The following is an 11,692-nucleotide window of genomic DNA, read 5'->3' on the forward strand; positions in this document are numbered from 1 at the left end:
TTACTAGCTGTGTGACCATGGGCAAATTATTTAACTTCTCTGTGCTTAATTTCACCCTTGCAAAAGAGATAAAGCATCTGCCTTACAAGGCTGTTGTGATGAGATAAAAAGACAATGTACTTGAAAATACCTAGCATGGTGCCAGACACGTGGTAGGGGCTCCCAGAATGCCAATTCATTTTGAAGTTTCAAGAAAATAAGCAAATAATAAGAACCTATATGACAAGGCAGGGGACAAGCTAATATATCAAATATGGTAAAATTAGGATTTCATTGTGCCCTTTTAATTCTGGCACAGACCTCCAAGAGTGACAGCATAAAGGTCAATTTTAACAGAAGGTCCTGTGCATGCTTAAAACCACAGTATCCATCAAATCTGCTTGGCCAATGCACAATGAGCCATCTCAACATCAGCTGAAGTCTGACGGGGTTTAAATAGGGCCGAACGCTGTTTCCTATCTAGGTGTGGATTGCAGGTTTGCTGCATTACATGCTGGTTGAAAATCCCTGTATGTGTTTCAGGACAGCCCCCTGGGTGCAGGCAAATGACTGGCCAAAGCGGAGGGCTCAGACTGAATGGAAACAAGTCCAGAAGTTTGTGATTAAGAGACAAAGACACACTTGCTGTTTCTCTGGCTCAACAGTGCACCCAGGCATCACTATTTGTAGAAGAGCAATTTGAAATAGAATTTCAGGGTTCTCAAGTGGACATTTATGAAACTGTGTTGGAAAAATGTCCACTTGTCTCATGGTAATTGTTAGCAATTTCTGAAGATGTATTGCTAGCAAGCATTGTGCTAGATACTTTATATGTGTAATCTCTAATTCCCTCAAGAACCCCGTAGGATAAACAGTACTATTCCCATTTTGTGGTTGGAGAAACCAAGACTCAGGATAAGTATCTTGTCCACATGACACAGCTTTTCTAACTCTCCCTACTATACCATGCTACTTCCCTAACAGGGCAATCAGTTCCAACTTGAAAACGAAAGACAGAACTGAGTGCATAGCTATTTTGGATAATAAAAATGTTGCCAAAATGTTATGCACCCTGATCAAATACTCCAAAAATAACCTAAGGTCATCCATCATAAACTGTCACTTTTCTGTTTTAATCCTAAACCCCTTTTCCCAAAGCTGTCTCAGAAAATCCATGCAAGTGGAAAGAGCAGGCCTCACTTTGTTCCTTTATCCACAGGAGCCAGAGCCTCTGTATGCGCAGATCAACAGACCTAAGAAATAGCGTCGATGCGAGCTCGTGGTGGGTGCTCAAGACTGGCATGGACATCAGCATCACGACAGGCTCTCTTGTATTCTTTCACCTCATCCCACAAGAAATTCATGATTGCCCAATGGAACTCGCTCAGAAGAGGGAACTAAGCATTTTTGGCAACCAATGGCAGATATCTATGGCAGCACACACAAAAAAGTATAGAAAGATCCACCCAACATTAAATCAGAAATCAAGCAAATGCTTACCCAACAAATATTTGAGCCCTCATAGCTGGGTTTAAGATGACTCAGTGTGCAAAATTATTAATTCCCTTTTTATTTCTCTACCTGTTGACCACTGTTGAGACACCAAATTTGGAGTGACAGGCATCAGAGGATTACAACAGGGTTGGAACTGACTTCTTTAAGCAAAAGCAAAGGGTCTTCTGTGACCACAATATCATCATCCATATGCCTTTTCACATAGGATGATGTGTTTTTTGTCACTCCATGGGGCCTGGTCTGCCATTTTCCCCCCTTTCCTTTTTTTGTCATGTTTGAAAATTAATAGGTGTACAAATTTTTGTATTGCTTTTGACTTTTTTTAGATATGGGTGAAGAAATCTAACTGGGGAGAAAAAAAGCCTCAGTGAAATGAATTAACTTGAAATTACAAGACAAATAAGTGGTTGATTATTCATTATGATCACGAATGTTGCCAAAACAGTCCTTTAGCTATTCTGCATCCTGGTGAAGAAAGACAGCTTTCAGTTTGAACCTTCATTCTGTGAGTAGGAAAAGACATCAGATCCCATTGATGAGAAAGAGGAAAAATGCATCTGATTTCTTAAGAAGCTCTAAACTCTAAGTACAATAAAATGATATTTTTTATTTTTCCGATATCTTGCTGCTGTGATGCTATGCAGACAAGTGTCTTCTCCACGTGCCATTTTCAAAGAAAAGTCATTTGCCAAATAATTCTGGTACAATTCTGGTAATGTGGTTTTGGATCTTAAAAACCAACTTTCTAATGGAACAATGGTGGCATAAATATTCAGAATAACAAACGGATTCTGTGGTCCAAATGGTTCATCTCTATCTCTTTTTGTACATCAGAAAATTCAAATGGGATTTTTATTTTATAACTTGAAAAAAAAACCTTACCATTAAACTCTTTAAATATTTAAGGGAAATGGCTTTAAGGAGTTCTAATGAAAAAAAATTGTCTTTTTTTTGTAAATATAAATGTTAATGAAAATGCTTTTTAATAATGCCATTACACTGTAGAGAAGGTAGCAGATTGAGTGCAAGGTGTGACAAACTTGATGGATGGGGCTCACTTTCCAGATGTTATTCTGGAGCATATGGTAGGAAGCTGGAGTGCAGGGACAGCTGGCAGGAGCAGTTGGCCAATCAGCAGCTAGTGAACGGGAAGGGAGCACGTGACTCCATCATCTAGCCTTTCCACGAGAGTCCCACCCTACGTGCAACACAAGAAAAAGACAATTCACATTCTGAAGAATTCAGATTCTGAAACTCTCCCACCTCCCCACTCCCACCTACCCCCAATATAAATCACTGGACTGTTTGTACGTGAAACAGAAGAGGCTAAGCTTCCTTTTTTTACACTCATGAGACAAAAAGTGCAGTGTTTGGTTCGTATGTTTAGCACATGATTTTCATAAAGAATCTATATATTTTTGCCCTACAGAGAATTGTTATACAGGTCAAGTGTGTTTTCCTGATGTTCCTATGCAGTTACAGTATGTTGAAAGTGTTTTAACACTAAGAAGAAAACTTTAAAGATTCATGTGATTAATTGGATTTGAGGATAATTATTATTATTTGGTTTTTAGATTTGAAAAGTAGAATTTCCATTGAGACAATTGATTTGAATAGGCCTGCATTTGATTCTTCATATCAATAGAAACTAAAATGATTTGGGAGATTGATTTGAAAAATGATTGTATACTTGTTCACAAAGCGAAAAGTGATACATGAAGGTAATGGTTATCACTTAAAGCCCACATTTTACACTATCAGGTCACAGGAGTCTAATTTTTTTTTCAGTTAGATAAACTGACCAAACGTCTATTCAAGAATATATGTCAATGTCATCCTAATGTGGAAGGTCCGAAGAACCAGAAAAGTGAGAAGGGCTGTTTACCTCCCTCTGTAGCTATCACCTGTTGGTCCACAGAGTTTCTCGAGAAATGAGCAAACATTTTATGATTAGGTAACCCTTTCACATGAACGGGAAGATGGGAAAGGTGGAATGACCATAAGAGTTGGCTTGAGACCAGTTTGTTTTCTGGGGATTTGATAAGATAGGCAGTTCCCATGGAAAATTGCTTAAATTGCTTTGTTGCCTATGATTTGATTCTAAACAAGTGGTGCTATCTTCTCCCTCAACATGGCTGTCTTGAGTTTGTCTTGCAGTATCACACCATTATACCAATTCTTTGGGTTGCTTCTGACACATTCAAAGTGAACTCTGGCTGATGTTGCTGTTTCAGGTATACCATCTGGAGTTAATTTCCTAGCAGAAGGTGAAAGTCCAGGAGAATTGTCCTCTTTCATTGAACATGATTGAAAATGTAACTGGCTCTGAACTTCAAGAAGATGCCCAAGTGATGCATTAAAGTGGGGAAATAAAGTCAAGTTTTTCAACTGCCATCCATATTCTCATTGGCAGAATTCTAATTTTTTTCCAAGCACTGTTTGGTGAGCCTGGAACCACCGTATCCTGTCCCAGGAGTACAGTGAAATTTCCAAGCAAGAGCTGAGGTGCCAATACCAAAAGACCATGGGGAGTCTGCACGGTTCTGGTTAGATCAATAGAAAATCCATGTGTACAACTGTTAATTCCTCATCCTCCACTAGCACTAAATTTGTCACTTTAAATTTTGAAACCAGGGAAACACCACCTGTCATTCTGTCCCCATTCTCCATAGCTCTTCAATCTTTACATGCCGCAAGACTTTTTTGATAGCTCGTACTCATCCCAGTGTCTCCTGAAACCCCATCATGTAATGTACTGGGCACCTTCTTTTAAACAAATGTTTACTCTGTGGGTTTGGTTCATTTCAATTTCTGCGTTCTGACACATATTTTTTTAATAAAGATGAGAAAGAGAAAATGACTGTTGCAGTACCTTTCTAGACCTACTTTAACTTTACCTCAGATGACAGTTTGTTAACATATATGGACACATTATTTTTAACTTTATGTACAATGCATTCAACAGAACAGCAAAATTTTTAGAAATTTTCCATTAATTTCTGTAACACACCATGTAAAACTGTTACAAATAAACATGTTTGAGAACAACACTTTAGCCTGGCTTTATTCTACAAGTTTCCACTGGATATTCAGGCTTGGATCGGAAGAGGAAATTGCTTTACCTAAGATTCCATCTCACCAAGTGACAGCCTGTGTTTCCCTGGCCCTGAGCTAAAAAGAACAAGCTTTATTGGGGAGTAAGCTCAATTTGTCAGCCCTCAGTTGAATTCAAGTGCTTGCTATGCTTGGAAAAGCAGCCCCAGACAGGAAGGAGGATGTTGTCAGAAAAAAAGCAAACCCTGGGTAGATGTGGTATTTGGACCACATTTAGCATGAGACGTTCAAAACTGGGAAAGACTCTGGGACTAGCCCTGTGGATTGTGTCTTCCCCTAAAACAAAACAAAAAAAACCTATTAAACTATTGATTGGAAAACCGAGATTAATCTAGACTGTCAAAGAGTTCCCCATCGTTCATTTTAAGGTCATCTGCTTTAAGGGACTCAAGAAGGAAGCATTTATCTTTCTTTACATTCCCCTCAAAATCCACACCAAAATAAAAAGGCCTGAAGCTGGATTGTATCTATTGAAGAACAGAAAAAAATGAATATATGTGGGTGTTGTGTACATATTTATGTATGCGTGTGTGTGTGTGTGTGATTTTTATTTCCTTTTGTAACTAAATCAAATAATCAGCCAGATTACAATTAGGTCATTGAGATGCAAAAAACCACCACTGTTTAAGAATGGTTTTGTTAATGACTGCATAAACACAAGCCCTCAATCTGGCCTTGTTACAAAGAAGGTATTAAACAGATGTTATTGCTAACTTTGAGAAAATGAGAAAATGGGCTTAGATTCTAGCAAAGTACATTTGGAGCAGATAGAAGAAACAATTTCCATACAGTTAGAAATGCTAAATCCTGGACTGAATTGTTAGAAAATGTTGCAGAAGTTTTTGTTTTCATTTTTGTTTTGTTTTGGTTGAAACAGGGTTTTACTCTGTTGCCCAGGCTGGAGTGCAGTGGTGTGATCTTTGTTCATTGCAACCTCTGCCTCCTAGGCCCAAACAATCCTCTCGCCTCAGCCCTCCAAATAGCTGGGACTACAGACACGCACCACCATGCCTGGCTAATTTTTGTATTTTTTTGTAGAGATGGGGTTTCACTGTGCTGCTCAAGCTGGTCTCAGATTCTGGAAATCAAGCGATCCACAGGCCTCAGCCTTCCAAAGTGCTAGAATTACAGGCGAGAGCCACCGCAGCAAGCCAGAAGTTTTTCTTAATAAAAACAGTGACTTGCACATGTTGAACAGCTAGTATGTGCCAGGCAGGTGCTAGCTGCTCTATGTCCATTGCCTCAGCTAATTTTCTAAACAACCTGGAAGGGGTAGATATTATCCCAATTTATAGATAAAGAAACTGAGATTCAGGTAAATTAAGTAACTTCCCCAGCCAGCAAATGGCAGAGTTGAGATTTGAATATTGGGTCTCTTTACTCATACTTGAGTCTAATTTTAAAATAATTGGATATTCACTGTTTGAAATAGTTCTACCTAGGTTTTTTGAAAAACATTGACCTTCTGTGTCTCTTCTCAGACTGCTAGTGGATCTTTGGAAATAAGTTAAATTTCTAAGTTCCTCCCATTCAAAGTAAAAATTAAAATCCATTAGATGTTACTGCCTTACACTGCTAAATACATAGTTCCATCTTTAACCGGCACCTTTCAAAGCTTGTGTGTCTGAGTGATAAAGAATAAACTGTTTTACCCAACTCGTTGGAAGTTTAGCTGAAACCAAGCACTGGGGATTTACTTTGCCAACCTAGATGAATCTTAAAGAAGTGACAAATTAAAAGGTGTCCTATTTAACTGCTAGATGGATGCCAAAATAAATCAGGCTGACATATCTGCTTTCATTTTGTGCTTGAGAGTAAGCCCTTGTTGTTTTGACAGTAAATGTTTTTTGTTTTACTCAGAATGACAGTCGGAAAAACGCCTAGAATAAAAACAGGTTTCATTGAAATCAACCTTCAAAGCTTTGAAAGCTTTTAAAAGAAGTTTAAATTCAAGGGAAATGTGAGCAATGGTGCCTGGAAGACTAAAAAGAGAGAGAAAGTAAACAGATGTGAATGGCTTTCCAGCCATTTCGTGACCGGTCTGGGTATGTATGTGAAAACGGGAATAATCACTGCCACCGTTGTGCTCCTGCTTTGTCCGTGCCACTCATTTTCTAGCTACTGTTTCCAAATCTTTACACGAACCCCAAGAGGAAAAGAATATGCTCTCCATGTCACAGGTTAGGAAACGGAAACTCAGATGTGTTCCACAACAGCTATCAATTAACAGAGCCAAAGATCTCACCCAGAGGCTGTCACAGTTCCCGGGGTTGGATTCCGGGCCTCTTTCCTCTATTCCATGGTGCTTCTTTCTGACAGGTTTTCTGCGATGTCAAATTGCTCGTATACCCTCTATAAAATACTTTGAGCCCTTCTGTATTCATTTCCCTGTTGTGTCTATTATATTAGAAAAATCACACCATGCGTTACCCTGATCAATTCAGTACAGAAATGGATTCTTACATAAAATGACCGTAGTTATTTAAAACAAAGGAAAAACCCAGTTTTATTCTCAAGAACAGTAATAGCTCTAACTCAATCCAATGAATATTTAATTTCATAACAAAACCCTTTCATTCACTTTATCTTCCAAGGTACAGAGATCTGAAGAGGGAGGCTTTTTGAACAGGCTTTCTTTTCACTCTTTGCTGAAGAATATTAATGACTGCCAAGTGGAAAAATGTCTAAACATTCTTGCGAGATGGCAGCCTCTGGTGACTTGGGTCTTTAATCTTCCGAACAACCTCTTGCCACTTCTATCACTCACTCGGGGGGATCACAGCTTGGAGTGGGGAGCAAGCAGGAATGGTTGGAGATGGAAGAAGCAGGTCTTAGAGCTGGCATACTGTCAACAGTAAAATGCCACATGCCCTTCATACTGTACCTTTAGCAACTCTACCTTACCTCACCTTTGGAGTGAAATGGTGGGAGAGGTGAACTCTGAAGTCTATCTTATTTCAGATTACAGGTCAAAGTCATTCACGTGTAGCTCAGGGCCATGAGATCAAAAATCTAGCAACTTAGTTACTAAAGAAAAGCTGTTTCCTTTTTACCTGTCTTGTGCCCTTTCAGACCTTCATAGAAGGAAGAAGAAAGGTGGTCAACCATCACACAGCCCATGTTTATCCTTTTAGGATAAAGCAACATGGTGTAGACTAAAAATAAGGAAACCCTAACTCAGTGATTAGTCCCACTTTCATCAGAAGAAAGACAAATGATGCAAAAGTCAAGGAGGCAGATAATCGTTTTCTTTCTTCCTGGTGGGCGCTAAACTTAAGCAAAACCTGAGAAGCAGGGTATGTAACCAAATCTTCACCCTGGGCTTATTGTTTGTTGCTTTTCTCATTTAAGTGGAGCACACTATCTTCACTGGTGAGTCGATATAGAATAGTTTCCACATAGTGGACCCTGATTTCAGAAAGTCTTTGACTTGCCAGTTGTTTCACCTCAGACAAGTCACTTAAACTGTCTAAAATTTCATTTACTCACCTAAAATTGCAGCTATTATAAGAAATAAATTTGATAATTTCATGCCTGGAACATAGTAAACGCTCAATGCATGTTACCTGTTGTTAATATCAAAGAAAGTCTAATCACTATTATGGATTTTTGTATTTAATTCTTTCACTTTCACCTTGCCCATCTATTATCCCAGCTCAGTAACTCTATCAGGTGTGAAGAAGGGCAGTAAGTGATATTATCTCTATTTTATTGTCAAAGAACGGCAAAGAAGTATACACAAACAGCATCCAAATTTTCTTCCCTGGCAAAGTTTAAAGCAAAAATGCATTATGGACTTATTCATATAACAAAGAGTTATTAACAATGTGCTATGTGCCAGGTCTTCTGATGAGCACTGGAGATTGAAGATTTTTTTAAAATGCATACATGACTGTCCCTGCTTCAAGAAGCTCAGATTCTAGAGGGGAAAATAGGTTAATAGACAAGTAAACTGTAGTAGAATTAATGCTGGAATAAAGGATGTGCTAATACTATGGGAGTGGTGGGAGAGTGCTCTATGGAAGTGTTGATGGTTAAACTGGGCTAACAGTGAAACCCCGTCTCTACTAAAAATACAAAAAATTAGCCAGGCGTGGTTGCAGGCGCCTGCAGTCCCAGCTACTCGGGAGGCTGAGGCAGGAGAATGGCCTGAACCCGGGAGGCGGAGCTTGCAGTGATGCAGTGAGCCGAGATCGCGCCACTGCACTCTAGCCTGGGTGACAGAGCGAGACTCCGTCTCAAAAAAAAAAAAAAAAAAAAAAAAAAGAAGTAAGTAGGAGTTTACCATAAGGTGATGGTAGTGGAGGGAAGAGCATTAGCTAGCAGGGCCAGTGCACACGATATGCCTGGAGTGGCTGTAAAGGAAGACAGAAAATAATGCTCATTTAACTGTCGAACAAGAGAAAAAAAAATTTCTCAATTCATATATCAAATCTAGAATAACAAAACATCAAAAAAATACAAATTATAGCCTAATCTTTTCAATGGATAATCAGAAGTTCCTACATTTTAAACATAGCTGTAAACCATGACTAAATAAAGTTGACTTTCAGAATGTAATTAATAGCTCAAGAGAGACTGTCTCATCTTAATGGATGCCAAAAAGGCATCTGATAAAATTCATTATCCTCTTCAAGAAAAAAAACTGGAAACTAGAATTATAGTAATATTCCCTTCACATGGTAAAGAACAACTTCCTCGAACCAATAGCCAATATGAAACTTAGCAGTGAAAATTGAGGGTAGCCCTGCTAAAATCAGATGGAGATCAAGGTGGCAGCTATTACCTCTATCATTTAACATTGCTCTGAAATTTGAGGCAATGCAATGCACTAACGCAAGAAAAAGAAATCAAGTGTTTAAAATGAGAACATTATCAGTGTTTGTAGATAATATTTTCTAACAGGAAATATCTATTAGAAGGGATAAGAACAAATAAGAGAATTACCTAAGGTTGCTACTTTAAAAATAAATAAATAAAAATCAACATTTTTTATATTGCCATAAGTAACCTTATAGAAAACCTACTGGAAACTTACACAGATTCCATTAATGATAGTAACAAAAGGAGAATACCCAAGAATAAATTTAATACTGAAGATTTAAGAGCTAGATTAAAAAAAAAAACCAATAAAACAAAGCTACAAAGGCTTGTTGAAGGGCATAAAGTAATAGAACAAATTGAAAGAGAAGGTCCAACTCTCTCTAATTAATTTATAACTTACTGCAACAAGTATCTCAATTTTATAATATATCTTCAATCATGTATTCATATTCAATCATATTCTAAGTCATATCTGAAAGAGATAAGAATGTGAGATTATTTGAGGAAAAAAATTCAATGTCATGATCATAAACTTATACTATCAGATCAGATCTCAAAAATAAACCCAAAATAATTTAAAGTGTTTGCTTTCACAAATTATTCTGTGATTTATTCTATTTACCTAGTCATGGTTTACAGAATATAAAGTACAGAAATAAACTCAAGAAATTAATTTATGATTGAATATATTCTAATTAGCAGGGATAAAATATACTATTCAATAAATGGATCTAGGATAACAAAAACTACTAGAAAATGTTAGATTTCTACCTTATACCTTATGGGTAATTAAATTCCATATAAGTTAAACATATGTAAACACGAAAGTGTATGGGAAAATATTAATGAATATTCACATGGGGTAGAAAAGGTCCTTATAAGTATACCACCAAATGCAGAAAATAAATATTTATAAAAATATGGATAGGTTTACCAAAAATTGATATAAAAAAATGAAATTAAAAGACCATGGGAAATTAGGAAAATATTTACAGCATATATTATAAACAAAGCTTTATTGTTCTAAATGTACAGAAAGCTCCTAATAGCTTTATAGAAAAAGTTTATAGCAAAATTAGTAAAGAGCATGAGCAAACAATTCCTGAAGAAGAAACGTCCATAAATAATAGCTAGAGACATAAAGCAGCTAAATGTTTCATCAATAGGAAGGATATTAACTAAATTACCGTACTATGTAGCATTTTTCAAAAAGTGAAAGGAGTCTAAATATGTTTATATGGAACAATATCGAGACATTTAAGAATAGGGTGTGTGGTGAGTTCCCATTTTTGTTAATAATATAAAAAGGATTAAAAAGTATGCATGTAGGTGTTTATGTTTACATAGAAAATTTTCATTACTCTATTCAGGAAAGTGCTTATTTATTTAATAAGCATCCAATGAGTACCTGTTGTGTGCCAGGCATCATTCTACACGCTGGGAAAACAAAGCCCTTGCCCTCATGCAGTCATGTTAAGCACATGCTAACTAGAGAGTTCAGCTCCAGAGATGGGGTGTAGGAGCCTGGGGTGGGAGAAAACAAACTTGCCATCTATACCTCAGTATGCTATTTGAAATGTTATGTTACTACCTACTTTCTGTTTCCAATATTTTTAATTAGCCCAAAAGCATTTTAATGTACCAATTTTTATAATAAAAAATTCAAGTTAAAACAAGATAACTTTTGCCTATCAGATGACCAATAATTTTAAAAGTGATTATCTGTGTTGGTGAGGCTATGAGGAAAAAGGCACTCAAACAACTTCGAGTGTTTGATTCAAAGATTTTTAAGTCAAATACTTTTAAAAGGACATAATATTCAACATGACAATTCCATGTATAAGACTGGAATTTAAAACATGGGAATTTCCGTCGTAGTGAACGAATATGTATTAAGATGTTCTTCACTTTTTATATATATAACAGAGAAAAACTAGAAGTCTAAATTTCAAATAATATAAAACTAGCTAAATATTATATTTGTAGAATAGGATGCTATGACTATATAATCACTGATATACTCCTTGAAGACAGAGACCATGTCTCTTATGTTTATTTTCCACATCAATCAGTGTAATTTTATGAATGTTTATGAATGCAGCCATTACAATGTTACAGAACCTATTTTACCCCATTGTTTTTCAGACTGTTTTTCAGTAATCATTCAATATAACAAAGTGTAAAATCAAGCCGGATGCAGTGGCTCACTCCTGTAATCCTGGCACTTTGGGAGGCCAAGGCAGGCAGATCACATGAGGCC

At 37.0% G+C, this 11,692-nt stretch overlaps 1 protein-coding gene across 9 annotated transcripts in view; it reads left to right on the top strand.

The window, feature by feature from the left end:
- Window positions 1-4,544, top strand: part of DAB1 (DAB adaptor protein 1) — a 1,250,774-nt gene extending 1,246,230 nt beyond the window's left edge. For all 9 annotated transcript variants that reach the window (XM_063600986.1, XM_008977956.4, XM_008977957.4 and 6 more), the window contains one exon: window positions 1,199-4,544. In XM_063600986.1, the coding sequence (XP_063457056.1) occupies window positions 1,199-1,243 (45 nt within the window). In that variant the 3' untranslated portion in view covers window positions 1,244-4,544. The remainder of the gene's footprint in view (window positions 1-1,198) is intronic.
- The last annotated feature ends 7,148 nt before the right edge of the window (window positions 4,545-11,692 follow it).

The sequence above is a fragment of the Pan paniscus genome, chromosome 1, assembly GCF_029289425.2.
Source record: "Pan paniscus chromosome 1, NHGRI_mPanPan1-v2.0_pri, whole genome shotgun sequence".
Classification (NCBI taxonomy): Eukaryota; Metazoa; Chordata; class Mammalia; order Primates; family Hominidae; genus Pan; species Pan paniscus.